This window comes from Ursus americanus, chromosome 6, assembly GCF_024610735.1.
Source record: "Ursus americanus isolate L20-20 chromosome 6, mUrsAme1.1.p, whole genome shotgun sequence".
In the NCBI taxonomy this organism is placed as follows: Eukaryota; Metazoa; Chordata; class Mammalia; order Carnivora; family Ursidae; genus Ursus; species Ursus americanus.
This window is the reverse complement of record NC_142132.1, coordinates 50,328,147-50,346,709: the sequence shown is the minus strand read 5'-3', so window position 1 is coordinate 50,346,709 and position 18,563 is coordinate 50,328,147. Positions and strand designations below refer to the sequence as shown.

The 18,563-nt window shown below is 41.1% G+C and overlaps 1 protein-coding gene across 3 annotated transcripts in view; it reads left to right on the top strand.

Annotated features, from left to right (window-relative positions):
• The window catches only part of SAMD8 (sterile alpha motif domain containing 8), a 59,361-nt gene that overhangs the window by 36,257 nt on the left and 4,541 nt on the right, over positions 1 to 18,563 (top strand). For 2 of the 3 annotated variants that reach the window (XM_045783374.2, XM_045783375.2), the window contains exon 6: positions 2 to 4,666. The exons of the other annotated variant lie outside the window; for it this stretch is intronic. In XM_045783374.2, the coding sequence (XP_045639330.1) occupies positions 2 to 306 (305 nt within the window). In that variant the 3' untranslated portion in view covers positions 307 to 4,666. Of the gene's footprint in view, position 1; positions 4,667 to 18,563 lie in introns of those variants that run through there. 3 annotated transcript variants of the gene reach the window in all.

Genomic DNA, 18,563 nt, shown 5'->3' with positions numbered 1-18,563 from the left:
GATACACCAAGAAGCTGGAATTTCTTGCACACTTTATCCTGGGTTCTCAACCTCTTTGGAATCTTCTTCATTTTGGCTGCTCATGAACATTATTCCATTGATGTGTTTATTGCCTTTTATATCACAACAAGACTCTTTTTGTACTACCATACTCTAGCCAATACTAGAGCATATCAGCAGAGTAGGAGAGCAAGAATTTGGTTTCCGATGTTTTCTTTCTTTGAATGCAATGTGAATGGTACAGTACCTAATGAATATTGTTGGCCATTTTCAAAGCCAGCAATAATGAAAAGATTAATTGGATAAAGTCTATCGTTGTAATGGGTTCCTGATTAAATATACAGTAGTTGTTGAAAGTGAATAACTTTGTTTCTCCCCCTAAGCTGTTCCTGGATGCCTTGCTTTTTGGCTTATATGTTGACAAAGTGAGTTTCCATGTTCTGAGTAAGGCTGTGATTATAGAAATCAAGAAAGAGCAATCAAGAGTCCTTACACATCCATTTGAATAGGAAGCTTAAGTAGATGTTTTTTACCCTTCTCTTTTGGCAGACTTAATGTTGTAATTGAAGTCAGGCTGTCACCCTCACCTGTTCAGTACTTGCTTATTGAACTTAAGCAGTTTGCTGATTGAAAGTGTTTTTGTTTTGTTTTGTTTTTTAACTTCATTAGGACACTAGTCAAGAAATAATTTTTTTAAGGTCCTTATTATCTTCAAAGGAAAAACCCCTACCAGATGAGCAGTACTTGTTCTTTGAACTAATCTCTGTCTTTTTAAAAAATGCTACTCTAGAAAAGTGATCTGTGTTACTAACAAATAATTTTTGCCTTCTGAACCATCTTTAAGAAAAGTATACTGAACATCCCAGGATGAAAGGGGCCATACATGAGGTGACAAGGTACAAATATAGTACTGGCATTTTTTACCAAAGTTGCGACAAAAGATGCGGTTCCTGTTTTGTTCTAAGGATTCAGTATGACTGTCAGTAAGTGTTTATGAGGGGAAAATGGCTGCGTCCATAAAAATAAAATTGGCTTAATTTTAGTGAGGTAGGTACCTGGAACAATGTTGTGCTATAGTTGTTAGTTAAACATATGACAGCCCAATTTTATGCCTTTAAATGATGTTACTTAATGAGCAAAATAGTGGAGTGTTTTACCAAATGTTAAATAAAGTTCTTATGTCCGTAAGTAGGGAGGTATGCATGCAAAGAATATTTTTTCTATTTTTGAAAAGAAATTTATAATGGTTGCAGGCATAATACAACTTTTTGGATTTTGAAATTTGTCATTCTTGGCCATCAGAAGTAAACAGTCTCAGACATATTTGGATATGAAAAAAGGTTTTGTTGTTTCTCATTTTTAATTACAATTGTGTACATACATTCTTTCTATTTAGTCTTAATTTGGCAGTCAGGAAGTGATATAACTTAGCTGCTGTTTACAACACCAGAAGTTTAGTACCTTAAGTATTTGACCTTTGTGATAACATTTGTCACTTTACTTTTAATGATTTTGGTTAATAGTAATGATGGTAGAATAGTTATGGGATTGGATTTTGAGCCCCAACTAATTGAGCTTAGCTACTTGGAATATTAATTGTGTAGTTTTTACATTCCATTTTAAAGCAAGGAGTTAGAAAAAGTGCTGGCATATTGAGGTCCAAAATTAGGCCACTTAGCAGAAACTCGCTCCGAATGTGGGTGAAATATTTATTTTTGCACTTTGAGTCATATTCCTACCCCTGTATAAGCTATAGAAGAGCTTGAATGGATTGCGCAGGAGAAGAATATTATGCAAACAAATTTCAGCCAGGGCTAAATCACCCCAATTTGAGTCTACTCTGAATATTGTTTTCTATTTCTCACCTGTGAAATGGCACAAGGCAATTCAAGTTTTATTATGCTTTTAAATCTCATACTTCAGAATCTTATAATATCCTAAATTGTTGATTCTAATACATGCTAGGAACAAAAATGTCAACATTTCATCTAAGGAAATTGCATAATCATGAAGGATAAGGGATGTTTCCTATACCTATACCACTTAGAGTACTTTGACCCTCAAGGTCAAAGCCCTGTAACTGCCATTCTTTCCAAGTGACACAGCAAATCTGTGGCAACATTAATTCAAGAATGTTAGATAGCTACTTAATGGTAAACTTCCTAGCATCAGTCTTCTTTCCTTCATATGGATTCAATTCCAGAACAAAATAGAAAAAAAAATGCAAGTAACTTTGCAGAACTGTTGATATTGAGTCCTAATAGCAGACTGCAGTGAGGATTGTAAAATAAGTTTTCAGCCTTGCATTTATCATATCTGATTTGAGAAAAAGGTAAGCTAGATTTATAATTTATTGTTATAACTAATACAAGGCAGTGTTTACATAAATTCATCATCTCCAAGTCTCTTTCTTGAAAAACTTTAACACAAAATTCTTTTCTTTTTTTAATATGAAACCTATGTTTTAGTTGTTTTTTTGTTTTGTACAGAAATTTCCAGATTTTGTCTTTGTATTTTTTTATCTTGTTAAAGTGTAAACCATTGGAAGGGTGGTATTTATATTCACATTTTGGTTGTGAATGTGCCTAGGTGGAGAAGTTACGTACATATTTTTTGATCCTGTCTACAGTTGCAGATTTATGAGAGGCTTATATTCTTAAATACTGAGACCTTAGTATAGAAGGAACCAAGAAGGTTTTTGATTGGGGTTACAAACTGGAGGTTGTATTGAAAGTCCTCAATGCATTTCTCTATATTCCTGGGGGTAGTGTAGCCTTTCTTTTTCCTTTTTCTTTTCTTTTCTTTTCTTTTCTTTTTTCTTTTCTTTTCTTTTCTTTTTTCTTTTCTCTCCTCTCCTCTCCTCTCCTTTCTTCTCTTCTCTTCTTTTTTTTTAAGTCTATGCCCAGCATTATTACTAAAGGGTAATTGAAGTTCATAGGGAGTAGGAGGTTTTGTAGAAGGCAAGTGTGCTGTTACCACTGAATAATTTGGGAGAAACCTTTCTTGGCTATGATCCAGAATTCTCAAATGGTTACCCTCTCCATAGTTCTCAGTGGCTAGAATTGCTAGAGTAAAAATACAACTTCCACATGCTGGGTCTGTTTACTAGTCTTTTTTTTTTTTTTTTTTTTAATCGGAAAGTAATGAGAGTAGCCTTAGAACCAGTCAGCTAAAGAAATGTGGACTGTTCACGAGAAAAAAATCCATTGACTGAAGACCTGCTGGTTGTGTAACTCTGACACTGCAAGTAGTGTTCTTTCTGACCCTGTACCTGCCAGGGTGTTGTTACTTAGAATTCCAAAAATCTTACAATTTGTAAACAGAGAACAGAGAAGCCAAATCCTTTTATAGCTGATATGAAACAGTCTGTTTTAGAGTCATCTGTTTGGAAAGTGTTATTTATATATTCAAAGTCATGTAACACTAACCTGCTTTGATTGTATTCAGCAAAAGGCAGTTTCATCATGAGTTTTATAGTAAACATTTTTTAAAGATTCTTGTTCCAAAATGCTTGAGAACGTTAACCATATTCTTGTTTTAAACTCCGTGATCTAATAAATGTATTCTTCGATAATCTTTTTGTAGACTCAAGTTATCCCTTACAAAGAGTAGTGACAGTAATCGTCCTGTGTCAGTTCTTTAAGGTATACAGGCATTTGAGACAAGAAAGTTCTCTTTTAGAATAGTCCAATAGCTTTCTTAAACAGTATTGGTTTCTCTTAGATAGTTTCAAAGCCAACAAAGCATGTCAGTTTTAATGCCATCTTCACTGGCCGGTTAAGATGGTTTGCGTTTGTAGAAAGTGTAGGTTGAATTACCCCTGTACCTCTACAGAGACTTGTTAGTAACATCAAAAGTCAGACTGTTTCAGGTGACCAATGAGAATGGAAAGAGGTTGAGGGTTTTTCCCTCTTGGTGTTTGAGTGGCTCTGAATGACTGAAATTACTATGAAAGTAGGTTTTGGTCTCCCCTCTCACCTACCCCTTACACCCAGTGAATGCCACCAATTTCAAGTAACTAAAATGGCCTATTACTTTACATCAAGTTCAATAAAAATATCTATGAAATCTGTAAACCATAATTCAGCTACCAGTAAAGTTGATTTTAGAATATGTTCTACCCTAAATTAGCCAAAGAACTTTTTATTCAGTGCATTCCATGTTTAAGCATAAGGAAGGTTTGTGCCTGATAGGAAGGGAGAGGGAATACTATGATAATTTCATTGTTATTTCAGGGCGGTTTCAATATGAACTGCTGGGTTGTCTGAATGGTAGCCAAGCCATGTTATTAATGTCGTCTTAAGAATGCTGAATTTTAATACTTTTTTATTCAGAGAATCTATGGATTGTTAGGACAATTGAAATATTTCTGATACGGAACAAAGGAAGTGGAAACTGGTACTTAGTGGGGGAAGCAAAATTAGCTTGGACTAAGGTGGGCGTGTTTTGTTTTAAGAACTCTACTTAAATGTAACTCTGTCCACAGAGAAACTAGTATTACTTGAAGATGTGAACGTTCCTGTGGTAGCCATACCTTGAAGCACAGTGTTGTATATAAGTAAATATCTTGATTCTAAATTAAATCCAGATTTAACTATATATTATTTATATCTTTGTTGTATTAAAATGTTTAAAAACACTAAAAATAAAACATTTGAAAGTTGAATTGCAGTCTTTTATTTGAATGTCTTTGCATTACTAATGCAGCTCATCTGTTTTTTATACAGTAAATTTTTATTTTTGCAAATGATTGGGCCCAGCAACTTTAAATTTTAACACAGTATCTAGTTCCTGGCATTGGCTAATTTCTTAGTTGTCTATCAGATAAGCCGTTTGCCCTTTCTCCTTTCATTTGTGTAAACGAGGAAAGAAAAGTAATCTTCCTAAGGGCATTAGAATGACTGTAGATTAAGATGAGAGGGAGGGAAAAGAAGCAAATAGCTAATTATTCCTAAACACATTAAAGTTTTTGTTTGGTTGGTTGGTTTTGATTTAATTGTAGATTATATGGGAAGATGCCATCATCCTGGCAGGTCAGCTTTGGAAATAATGATGAACAGGGAAAGAAGGGAAAACAGCTGTTCAAGGTAGCTCAGTAGCCCAGAACCATGGAGTAATTGAAACATTAAGCATTGTCATAGTGCCAGATGAACTGAATCCATGACTGAACTTATTTTCATGACCACTACTAATTGTAGCCTCTCTGGTGGTGGCCCCAGCTAGTGTCTCTCGGGAACTCTGGGAAAGAATAGTCCAGGACAGACCTAGAGGCTACTTGGTGGGATAGAAAATGCACCGATTTAGACTCTGAAGGCCTGGGTATGAGTTGCATCTCTGCCACTGGTTAAACTGGGTCTTTTCTTCCAGCTCCACTTTATGTGTAAAAAGGGGAGAAAAAAATGCCTTTCTCATAGGTTGTATTAAAGGCCATATATAAAAGAACTCTACCCTTCCTGGCTTAGTAGCTGGTACATAATGCTGAAATATTAGTTGAATTTAGGTCAATAATAAAGGGCCTATGCCCCCCAGGAAATTAATAATCTAGCTGGGAAGTTGACATGAAAAGGTAGCCAACAACATTCATTGGTAGAATAAACCTGCAGTTTTAAAACTGCCTGGTTAAACATCTTCAGGGATAGGGGAAAGGGAGGTAGGGAGTTTGTACCATTTTCATGCAGAGTTGGTGTTTTACATATTTGATTTTCCTTTGAAAAAAGAGTTGAGGATAGTGGAAGGAAATGTTGGCAAACAGCTGAGTCAATAGATAATTTTACTGTCTTCATTTAATGATAGCTTGGGCTCAGTGGGGACTGAGGGTCCAAGCAGAATTTACTAAGCATGTAAAACTTAAACTGAGCCTTCCCTGAAGGAAAAATTCATAAGAACATGATGAAAGGTTTAGAAAACTTATTGTCATGCAAAAAATTGGATTTGTGTATGTATTAGGGAACTGTGGACAGGGTATGTGTTTTTTAATTTTTTTTTTTTTTTTAAGATTTACTTTATTATCTGAAAGAGAGCGAGCAGAGGTGGGGGGGAGCAGAGGGAGAGAATCTCAAGCAGACTCCCTGCTGAGTGCAGAGCCTTAGTCTCACAACTCTGAGATCATGACCTGAGCTGAAATCAAGAGTCAGATGCTTAACTGACTGGGCCACCCAGGTGCCCTGACAGGGTATGTGTTTTTAATACGAGCATTGGAATGCCTGTTGCCAGGATGTGAATTGTTGGGACAGGTATACGTAGTTTTATGAAACGGGTTAGTTAAGGGCACAAATATAAGTAAAAAAGAGAGAGATAGGATGATGGAAAGTACACAAAAGATCAAACTGGAGATAAAGGAAAGGCTACAGACCCCAATATAATAGGTCACGGGACCAGGCCTGGGCACAGCTTGTAGGAAGCCTCTGCACCTAGCGAAGGAAGATCAAGACCCCCAGAAATGAAATGCCAAGTGCTACTGGATTGTGTAATATGACTGTAGGATATAATATACCCTGTATCCAAAATGGTCTATTTTATGGTCAAGTAGCTCACCCACCCATCTAAGTGCTGGGCAGCCAGCATGAATTGGAGTGGGAGCAGCTCTGGCAGAGACTTGAGATGAGTGCTGGGGCAAGAGAATGCCTCAGAGGAGCTCAGTGACCACCATCAGCTGTAACTTTGAAGACCACTTGATAGCTTTAAGGCCTTGCTAGAGCAGCATGGTATTTAAATGCTGTATGTTCTCAGCTGACAGGGCCCCTATGAGAGCTAGAAGTATAAAACCACCACGAACTGTTCATATTCCAGCCTTAAGAGTCTTGGTTCCTACTCTAAAGAAAACACGTGTACCTAATGGTTTTTCTTTTTTCCCTTTTTTTTTTTTTTAATAATTTATTTGAGAGAGCACAAGCTGGGGGAGCAGCAGGCAGAGGGAGAGAGAGAAGCAGGCTCCCCACCGAGCAAGGAGCCTAGACTCGGGGCTCCATCCCAGGACCCTGGGACCATGACCTGAGCCGAAGGCAGATGCCCAATCAACTGAACCACCCAGACACCCCCTAATGGCTTTTCAGTACAGACTGATCAGATTAGCAGCCTTCATCAATAAGATGTCACTGTACCTGAAATTTGATCCTCTTTTTCCACAAAGACTGATTTTCTAGGCCTAGCTGGAGAGCAGTTGGCAGTAGTGATGTGATTTGAGGGACTCCAACCTGGTGGAAATCACATCTGCAGATGTTTGATAAGCCTAACTGTCCAGGCAAGGTTATGATTTGTCACTGTTGTTCATAGGGGTACCTGTGATTCTTACTATCTTTTTTTTTTTTTTAAGATTTATTTACTCATTTGAGAGAGAGAGCGTGCTCGCACGCATGCAGGTGGTGAAAGGGAAGGGCCAAGCAACAGAAGCAGACTCCACACTGAGCCAAGAGCCTGACGGAGGGCTCAGTCCCATGACCCTGAGATCATGACCTGAGCCAAAACCAAGAGCTGGATGCTCAACCAACTGAGCCACCCAGGCGCCAAGATTCTTAGTATCTTTTTAAAAAGTTATTAATTGTGAGTAATTAATGAACATGGTAACAAACTATATAAACTGAAATCTTTTCTTCCCACCCCTGTGCCCCAGCGTTTAGTTCTCCTTCCAAAGGCAATCACTTTTTTTTTTTTTAAGACTATTTATTTATTTGACAGAGACAGCCAGCGAGAGAGGGAACACAAGCAGGGGGAGTGGGAGAGGAAGAAGCAGGCTCTTAGGGGAGGAGCCTGATGCGGGGCTCGATCCCATAACGCCGGGATCACGCCCTGAGCCGAAGGCAGACGCTTAACCGCTGTGCCACCCAGGCGCCCCAAGAGGCAATCACTTTTAACTAGTATGTTTTTCCAGAGGCATTCCATGCGTATTCAAACAAATACATATTTTTTCTATGTATATCATTTAAACAAACTGTAGCATATATACCTATATGCGCATATATACATGGTTTTGTGCCTTATTTATTTCACGTAACATATGCCAATGCCTTCCCCTCCAAGGACACACCTTAATTGAATAAGTTAGATTTATTGTTCAATGCAGTGAGGGAGAATGCACACCATTGTGAATTGTAGGGCATCTCAGCGGGAGGGTGTTGGGAAAGGACTTAAAGAATGTGGGTTTGGATTAGGTGGTTTGGGAGGAAAGATTTAAGAAAGCGTGGATTTGCTCTGGATTGGATGCTTTCAGGATGCTGGGGCAATTCTATGATTGGGTATCTTTATAAATCTTAAGGCAGGAAGAATGAATTGAAGCAAATGTTATAGTTGGTAAAGAAATAAAAATCACTCATATTAGGATAGAGGAATATTTGGTCGTTTTTGTGGTTTCAATAATGTTCATGTTTTTATCTGTGTTCAGACATGATTATTGATAGCCTTGCTTTATCTTACTCTATCGTGGTCACAGGTCTCCTTGTCATATGTTGGTGTTCCGTGAAATTTTTTATGCTCAACAAGAAAACAATAGTCCTAGCTGTGGGTGCCAGGCCAGCTTCTAGCAATATCCAAGTTCTAGCTTATGGTACCGGGCCAGCTCCCCAATGTCAAGAACTGCTTTTCTCTTCCCCACGTGATATATTAGTGTTCTTTCCACATAAGTACATAAAGAATGTAATCTGCTTCATTCTTGTTAATGGCAACATGATATTCCATTGTATAGATGTCATTCATAATATATTACTCATTTCCTGAAAGATGGACTTCTAGATTGTTTACTATTCAAACAATGCTGCAGGGGCGCCTGGGTGGCGCAGTCGTTAAGCGTCTGCCTTTGGCTCAGGGCGTGATCCCGGCGTTCTGGGATCGAGCCCCACATCAGGCTCCTCCGCTGGAAGCCTGCTTCTTCCTCTCCCACTCCCCCTGCTTGTGTTCCCTCTCTCGCTGGTTGTCTCTCTCTCTGTCAAATAAATAAAATAAAAAATCAAAAAACAATGCTGCAATAAATATTACTTTGCATGTGTGCGAGTTCATCTGTAGAATAAATTGCTGAAAGTGAAGTTGTTGGGTCCAAGCATTTGTACATTTTAAATTTTGTTAGATATTGTCAGATTGACCTTAATAGAAGTTGTACCAATTTATTCTTCCACTAGCAATGTATGACTTTGCCAGTTAATCCACACCATTGCCAAAATAATGTATTACTGAACTTTATCATTTTTGCCAATCTGATAGGTTTAAAAATGATACCTTAATTTCCTTTCTACATAAGCTGCAGAGGTATTTTTAAATAGTAATATAGTAAGGGAACGTGACAGCTTTATTGGGGTGCACATCTTTCTGGAGGACTAACTGCATTGCAGACTGTGTCATATATTTTGTTAAAAGCCCATATGACTATAAAATATCGAAAGGGAAAAGGAAGATGATTTAACAGATTTAGAAGGGTTTCTCCCGTTTTATTTATAGCATAGTCTTTACCTTGTCCATCTCTTGTCATTGCATAGGGGAGGGGGGGGGTGATAATTGTTTTCCCAAGCACCGAAGGAAGCTAAGTCCTTTCTAGTCTAAGGGAGAGTCTGGACGACTCAGTTGCTTTCCATTTTAAAGTTCTATAAAGGTAAATGTTAATACCTGCCTGCCCGCCAGCAGCTACTATTTGCTCTGCCACGACCTATGAGCCATTCCAAGGATCTGAATTTACCCTGTCCCAGATAGAGGGTACCATTTTAGATATGTAGGACCTGAAGTATGGAAGATGTTTTAAATGAATATTTATCATTTATTGTGCACCTACCATATGCCAGGCACTATTTAAGGACTGGTGCTTCAGTGGTAAATGAAACAAAGTCCTTGCCCTCAGGAAGCTTACTTTCTAAACAATAACATATGAGAAAGAGGGGCGCCTGGGTGGCTCAGTCTTTAAGCGTCTGCCTTCGGCTCAGGACGTGATCCCCAAGTCCTGGCATCGAGCCCCGCATCGGGCTCCCTGCTCCTCTAGGAGCCTGCTTCATCCTCTTCCACTCTCCCTGCTTGTGTTCCCTCTCTCACTGGCTGTCTCTCTCTCTGTCAAATAAATAAATAAAAATCTTAAAAAATAATAATAACATATGAGAAAGAAAGAAGCATGTGACAGGTGTCAACTAGTAACTGGCAGTGGTGTCCCCGAACACGGACAGTGTTACAGAATATCACAGCAGATGAGGGCTCTGCATGATTGTGATGGACCATCTTCACTCATAAACAGGCCTGGATAGACATATGCAACACAAAAATAACCAGATACCCCCTCCCTATTAATGTAAGTAACTAAGATACTGAATTGTCCCAGCTTTCTAAAAACACTCAACCCACAATAGCATCCCACCTCCGTGTTTCCTTGAACCCTCCGTAGCATCTCCTAACTCAAGCCCAAATCCTGTGTAAGCCCCTCCTAACACCCTCTTACTGAGTTTTCCTATACTTTTCAGTAGTGTTTTGTCTCTCTTGCTAAGTGAATTTTAAAAAACTTTGACTAATGCGCCCCCCCCCCCTGCCATGATCTTTGCTTGGTGGGAATTGAACTTTTGGTAGCCAAAAGTGGATACACACACACACACACACACACACACACACAATAAAACAGGTAAAAGGAGGGGCGCCTAGGTGGCTCATTCAGTTAAAGCATCTGCCTTTGGTTCAGGTTATGATTCCAGGGTGCTGAGATCAAGCCCCACATCAGGCTCCCTGCTCAGTGGGGAGCCTGCTTCTCCCTCTCCTTGTGCCTGCCACTCCTCCTGCTTTGTGCTCACACTCTCTCTCTGTCAAATAAATAAAATATTTTTAAAAAGAAAGAAAACATAAAAGGATAGAGAGAATGGGAGCACTTGCCATCTGACAGCACTGAAAGGCCTTCTGCAGAGGTGACATTTGAGCAGAGGCCTGAATGAAATGGGGGAGGAACCATGTGGATATCTAGGGATTGAGGGCAAAGGGAGTGCACTGACCTCTAGAATAGGCTTGGTATGTTCTCCAAACAATTAAGAGGCCAACTTAGCTTAAGAGTGAGGAAGGGAAAGAATGATTGGAAGTGAACTTAGAAAGAAGTAGCCAGGGCTCCAGTCATGCAAGCCTTGAAGGTCCTGGTGAAGACCAGATAGATTTTGTTTCAAGTTAGAGGAAGCCATTGAGAAATTTGGGTTGGTGTACGAGTGACTCACAACTCCGTTGTAGCCAGAGTGACACTGCCCTTAGGCTAAGGCAGAGAAGACCTCCTATGCGGGTGACTTGCCTGGCCTCTTGCAGACCGTTGTCTGTGAACATTTCATCAAACTCTTCTGGGTCCTTTATTAGAAGTCCGAAAGAAGGAAGGAAGCACAAGGCAGTGAAAGCCACAGCAGAACCAAAGGAAAATACACCATGATCTCAGAAATTCTATGGTATAATGAGGCGTCAGTGGATGTAATAGGAAACAGGATTTTTCTTAACATTCCTTCACTTGAATAAAAAATTCACAGGCGGGCAAATTAGTTATGAGAGCCTTGTTTTTGGTTCAGAGTTTGGCCTTTGCAGACAGGCACCAGCAGAGGGTGCTATAAACCTCAGCAGCCTGGATGCTTTGGTCTCAGGCACAGAATGAAGTATAGAAATTGCATCACCATCCCCTGGCTTTCCCTCCCCCTTCCTGTTTCTAACAGGTTCCCAGGTTAGATGCAGGTGCAGACGTTAGATGCTGATACTCCCGGTGAGTTTATTTCTCTTTCTGGCGGTGATAAGAATCCCCTGAAGAGCCTTTCAACAGTCTGAGGCGCCCTCCCCTAAGGGCATTTCAGAAGGGGGTGGAGTGAGAATGCAAGAGTTCCTGCTTGAGTTCCTTCCTCCCTCCTCTAGCTTGTGAAAGTACTCTGTCCCTTGAGGCTCTATACAAGTAGTTGCCATAAGCATCACGCTTAGCTTTTTTGTTCTCTCATTCCATCTTTTAATTTTGGTTTCCAGTTGTGGAAGTGTACAGAAATACAATTGGCTCCGGATGTTGGCCTTTTATCCTGTGACACAGCCAAATTCATGTACTGTATTAGTTCTAGAAGTTCTTTTGTAGATTTCTTAGGATTTTGCACATAGTCATAGACAATCTCATCCACCAATGAATAGTGACATTTTATCCTTCCCCCATTCCATCTTGAATTCTTGTTTCTCTCGTGGCCAGAACTAGATCTGCTGACCCCATTCTGTCATGATATTCAGGAGCAGTTAACACACCAAGTCACAAAGCAATTGACAGTATTCTGAATTCTACGTGACTACTGAGGACGCTTAGGGGAAAGACATCTGAAATAATGGTGAGGGTGTTGGCCCTGAGATGAGAGAGACCTAGCCTCGAAATAGTTCTCATTGGCCAGAGCTAAAGAGTAGAACCCTACCTTCCTACAGTGGGGAGGTTAGGCTCTAGCCAGGAGTGGGAAGAGTCTAGCCGTTAGCACAGTCCTGCCACTCTAAGCCAGGAGTTCCTGTGTGGGTCAGGTATCTGAGTTGCAGCATCCAAGGGGACTCTTGGGTTAAGCCTTGGGCTGGACCAGGGCTTGGCAGAGGTGAAGGTAGACCTCAGCCCATTTGATAGGTCATGGGAATTGGTAACTGCATGCTCATGGAGGGCTCCAAAAGGAAAGCAACAGATTGGGCTTCTAACCTTGGCAGCAGGCTAGAGGAAGTTTGCCATTTCTTGCGTAGTAGTTGAATGGGGATAAAGGGCATCGGGGAGCAATGTAATTCGTTGGTTGTCTCTCCCTGTACACTGCCTGGTGCCTTCATACATTGGCACTGGGAGCATGACCTTCCTCGGCCCTCCCTTTGTCAAGCTCCTTTTCCTGGGGACTAGCTTCTAGGGTCTATTCACTAAGTAGCTCCCATTTTCACAGCTTCATCCTTCCTTTGCTTCAAAACTTAAAGGTAGCCGTTGTCTTCTCAAGGAAAATAGCATGTCTAAAATGCATTATGTTTTCATTTCCCTAGCTGTAGTATAGCATGTTTTGGAATAGATTAAAAATTTGTACTGCCTTTGGCCTCCCGCTCTGGGCTCCACCTCTCTCCCCCCATATAATCCTTCCTGTTAGGAAAACCATTTCAAATAGAAATGGCTAATAACCTCAACTGTTACACTGTAATAGGGCTTGGCTGATGGGGAAAGCCTGGCTTCCGTCTCCTACATGTGATACAATGGTACTGTGCCTGAGTTTGTGCAAGTCACCAAATCACTGCCTCAGTTTCCTTATTTGATGTGATAGGATGATAATATTTGGAAGGCAGTATAGTATCGTGGTTTAAGGGCATAGACTCTGAAGCCAGGTGACCAGACTTAAATCTCGACCCCTCTACTTACTAGCTGTATAGGCTTTTTGTCTCTCAGTTTTGAGTTGCTAATCATACTTAAGTTCATAGGGCTATTATGAGGATTAATGAGTTAATACATGCAAAGGATATAAAATAGTATCTGGAACATCAGAAGTATAGGGTATCATTATCACATGATAAGGATCTGTTGAGCTCATAGTGTGAAAGTACTTTGAAACTGAAAAGTGATATCCACTCTCTGACTATTACCTTACCAAAGCTGTTTAAGAGTCGAATTAGTTGTGCTTGGTCTACAGATTGAGGAGGGCTGTTATTGGGGGGGGGGGGAGTTTGGTTGTTTGTTTTATTGAAGTATAGTTGACACATAATGTGACATAATGTTTCAGAGTATAACATACTGATTCCACAATTCTGTATGTTATGCTGTGCTCACCACCAGTGTGGCTGCCATCTGTCACCACACATCTCTATTACAGTACCACTGACTATATTCCCTGTGCTGTACCTTTCATGTCTGTGACTTATGCATTTCATAACTGGAAGCCTATACCTCCCACTCCCCTTCATCTATTTTTCCCATCCCCCCCACTCCCCTCTGGCAACCATCAGTTTGGGGTTTTTTCGTTTTTTAAAGATTTTATTTATTTAACAGAGAGAGAGAGAGCACGAGCAGGGGGGAGTGGCAGAGGAAGAGGGAGAAGGCGACTCCCCATCCCAGGACCCCTGGGATCATGACCTGAGCCGAAGGCAGACACTTAACCGACTGAGCCACCCAAGCGCCCCCCATTCATTTTTTGTTTAGTTAAGTTGCAACACCAAGCAGTATGCCCTCTTTTGACATAGGGCTCTTTTGCTGACCTTTATGTTTGCCCCGATTAGCCTTTTCTGCTAGATGACCCTCTAAGTGTTACTCATTGAAGGCTTTGGTCAAAGTTTGGCCCCTCTGCCACTCAGCTTTTCCAGTGTGGTCAGGCTCTCTTTGCTTGGCAGCCCTTTGGCACTCCCCCACGTCATACAGGTGTTTTAGCAGTAGGGATCAAGCCCTCTGTGGTAGACTCACACTCTTCTGTAATATGACTTTACGGCTCCCTCCATCAAGAGACAGTCTATTTCCCCACCCCTCTACAGAAGCTGTCTTTGTGACTAATAAAATGTGATGGAAGTGTTGATATGTAACTCATGAGGCTACCACTTTCACCCTCTTGGGATGCTGGCCTGACATAGCCATGCCATAAAGGAACCTGGAATGAAAGATCTGTAAGGAGGGGCGCCTGGGTGGCGCAGTCGTTAAGCTTCTGCCTTCGGCTCAGGGCGTGATCCCGGAGTTCTGGGATCGAGGCCCACATCGGGCTCCTGTGCTAGGAGCCTGCTTCTTCCTCTCCCACTCCCCCTGGTTGTGTTCCCTCTCTCGCTGGCTGTCTCTCTCTCTGTCAAATAAATAAATAAAATCTTAAAAAAAAAAAAAAAAAAGATCTGTAAGGAGAGAGAGAGGCGCAGCAGACCAAACTATCCCAGCTGAGCCCAGCCTCTAGCTGACCCATCAGCGGAGACAGCTGCATGAGTAAGCCCGATAGAGCTCAGGAGAACTATCTAGTTGATGTGCAGAATCCTGGACATAAATTATTTTAAACCACTAAGTTTTAGTGTATTTGTTAGGTTGCAATAGATAACTGATAGACCTAACATTTTCCTTCTAATCCCCCTTCCCACTGGTCTTCTATATTTTGAAAGGCCTGGCTTTCTTTAAGAGGTCAGAATGTGTTTTCCCAGGCTTCTTGGCCAATATCCAGTCCCATATTGTCCTGAAGTCTGCTCTCACAAGGCTGGTCTCAGCTCTGAGGCTGTATATCTTAAATGCAATCTCATGGGTGAGTCACTGATGCATTTTCAGTTGACTTGGCCTGGAATTAAATAGACCAACACATATGCTTTCAAAAATTTTCTATTAAGAAATCACAAATTTAGACTTTTGCCTGTGGCCAAGATGGAGTATAGGGATCAAATTTAACCTCTCACTTCATTGTTGCCCCTTAATTTGTCACCATCATCCTAAATATACTCCAGATGTGATGTGGGCCTAGTACGGAGGACAGCCCGTCTATACTTCCCTTGATCTGGCCTCCTCTGACCTCTCCAGCCTGACCTTGTTGAGTAACCCCTCTTCCTACTATTTCCTCCGCTGACATCCCATCTGTTGTACCTTTCTTGCCATATTATTTGCAGTTCGTTCAACATGCCATGCTCTATCATGCATAGGCATCTTTCCTTGCATGCGGCCCTTTCCCTCCTAGCTGGCCGCATAAACATATTCTCCATTTTGGAGAATCTGCTTAAATCTGAGGCCTTCCTGATGCTCTCAGGATGAACTGACTCCTTCATAATCCATGGTCCTCTGTTGATATCACAATCCTTGTGCCTACGGCACTTTACAATATTTGTTCATGTTTGTCTCCCTTTCTAGACTTGAGATTAGTCTCTACTACAATGTCTGACACACACTAGTTGCTTAATAAACACTTACAGAAGGAAGTGTGAGAGGAAGGAATGTGTGTCACAAAATCTGAAAGGACAGGGATGTCCCCGGAGCTGGAAGAATAGCTTACGCGAAAGCTGAGTGTTCCTTCTCTGTGATGAATTCACTCGCTTGATTTCATGGCTAAGAGAGCCATTGTGGCATTAATTGGGACTTTGCTAATTTTGAAGGAATAATAAATTGGATCTTTTATTTTATACCCCTTATCAACAGTTTGTTCAACTTAAATACGTGATATAAACAAGACCAAGCATTTCAGGTAACCATTATACACTTGCCAAGGAACCCTTTCTATATAAACAATTGATGGACTGAATTAGAAGATATTCTCGTCTGTTCATTAAAACAGATTTCCCTTAAGATCTATACTGAGGAGCAATTTATTAGCATACTTCCACTAGATTCCTGAAGGCAATAAAACTGAATTTCTTTTAAAATGCTTTATGATTCAGTCAAGCCAACTCTTGTCAGCGGGACCTAGTTAATCTGAATTAACTATGCTTGAAGTCTTGGCATTACAGATTGAGAGCAGAGTGATTCATTCAAGTGGTGTGTCTTTGTAGCTTGTCTCATAAAATTGCTGGAAACAGAGAAAACTGATGCTGTTCTGAAGGAGATAAAGGAGATGTCCCTAATACACTTTGGCCTCTAGATTTGAACCTTAGTGAGCTTGGTGACTTACTACTTGTAGGGGACCTGTAGCAACAGCCCTGACTTTTAGCAGGCAACCGCTCCCAACTTGCCCCTGCCCCTCCTCCTTGTCCTCCAAAAAAAAAAAAAAAAAAAAAAAAAAAAAAAAAAAAAAAAAAATCCAACTTCTATACACATATACCCATAGAGCTTTCCTGTGGCATAAGGGATTTAAATAAAGGAAGCATAAGGCCAGTCATGGAAGGTCATGCTGTTAGAACAGAAGGGTGTTACCTGGGAAGGGAATCTTGCTATGCATAAACACACGTCTATTGGGAAAGCAAAGAGGCCATTAATGCAGGGCTGTTCTCCACAAACAGGGCCTTAAGCATTTCTTCCAGCTATGATTTTTGTACTCTACTAAAAATTTCCTGGAGCTGGTGTTTCAAGGAATTAGTGAGGCTTTGGGAAAAGCTGAGGTGAGTATGAAAGCCTCCCCTCCCATCAGAGAGCAATGTTGGGCTCCCGAGACAGATGATGTCCTTTCCTGAGCTTCCCCAGAGGTGGAGCCATAGCTGGGCATATAGACATAAGATCTAGGAATTCCAGTAGTTTCCTCCTGCAAAGACCCACAGAAGATTATTCTGGGGGCTACCACTACTGTGGTTTCCCCCCCTGAGCCAGGCCAAAATCAGGGTGGCCTGATACCCTGAACAGGAAGGCAATACTCTGAACTTGGATGGAAACCCCTGGTTCTGTATATTCGATTTGTGTCTCTTCATTGACACACTGTTTCTCATCCATCTTTGCAATTTCCTTGCTTTGCATTCCTGCCGGGTTTTCCTCGTTGCACTGAGCTTAGGTATGAGGATTTCACTGCTAAACTCTCCTTCCAGATTGTGTTCACAGGGCTTAGAGTGCAAACCTCTGCAAAGGGGTCTGGAAGCACAACTTTAGTCTTCCTGGCCCTCTTCTGAGCAGTTATTTCTGAAATAATGGTTCTTTCATATATTTAAATGTAAATATACGTTAAAACATATATATGAAATATATATGCTATACATGTATGTGTAAACATTTTCTATTTTATACGTGTATTATATATTTTGACTATTTGCATTCCTATACCATTGGCTGACTCTCCTGATCGGCTCTTCTGCCCCTCTTCTCTGAGATACCCCTTTCCTTCTGCATTTCTTCCCACTTCGTTTAACAGCTGTTTGTTGATCCATGTGAATAACACCTATGTCTCAGGCCCTTCGGGGGAGTTAAAGATGAAAATCACACTGCCCACCCTCAAGTCCTTATAATTTGATAGGGGAAAGTAGAAAAAACACAAATGACTATAAACGATCATTGTTCTATTTTTGAGCACCCGCTATATGTCTGGTGCTTTAAATGGTAACGTTTCATTTAATCCTTGCAAACCTTGTAAGATAGTGGTATCGTCCCCCATTTACAGCTTGTGGAGGAATTTCCTTAAGGTTATGCTGCTAGTAAGTGCAAAGTTGGTACTCAAACCTGCGTCTTCCAGGAGCTGCACTACTGTCCCCGTGCAGATCGTAAAGGCAGATGCCAGCTGAATCTGGGAAGGCTTTAGAAACACGTTCGAGATAGGTGTGCTTGTTTACATCTCCTGAGCAGCGGCGCCTGAGGTAGAATTAAATGTGCAGGAGATTTACTGAGGGACACGCCTGTAACAGACAGGAGAAAAAGCTGGAGAAGCTTCAGAGTTCAACACAGGAAAGAAGATTGGGTAGGAAGGGGCGCCTGGGTGGCACAGCGGTTAAGCGTCTGCCTTCGGCTCAGGGCGTGATCCTGGCGTTATGGGATCGAGCCCCACGTCAGGCTCCTCTGCTATGAATCTGCTTCTTCCTCTCCCACTCCCCCTGCTTGTGTTCCCTCTCTCGCTGGCTGTCTCTATCTCTGTCATTAAAAAAAAAAAAAAAAAAAAAGAGGATTGGGTAGGAAGTCTCGGATGGCAACACAGTTCTGGGAAAGTTTCAGCCAGACCAAAGGGACATCCTTAAGCAAAAGTCACCTATCAGAGGAGTCCCACGTTGTGCGGAGGGATCTGGATGAGGACCCCTGCTCATCGTTAAGCTCGGTCTCAAGCCAG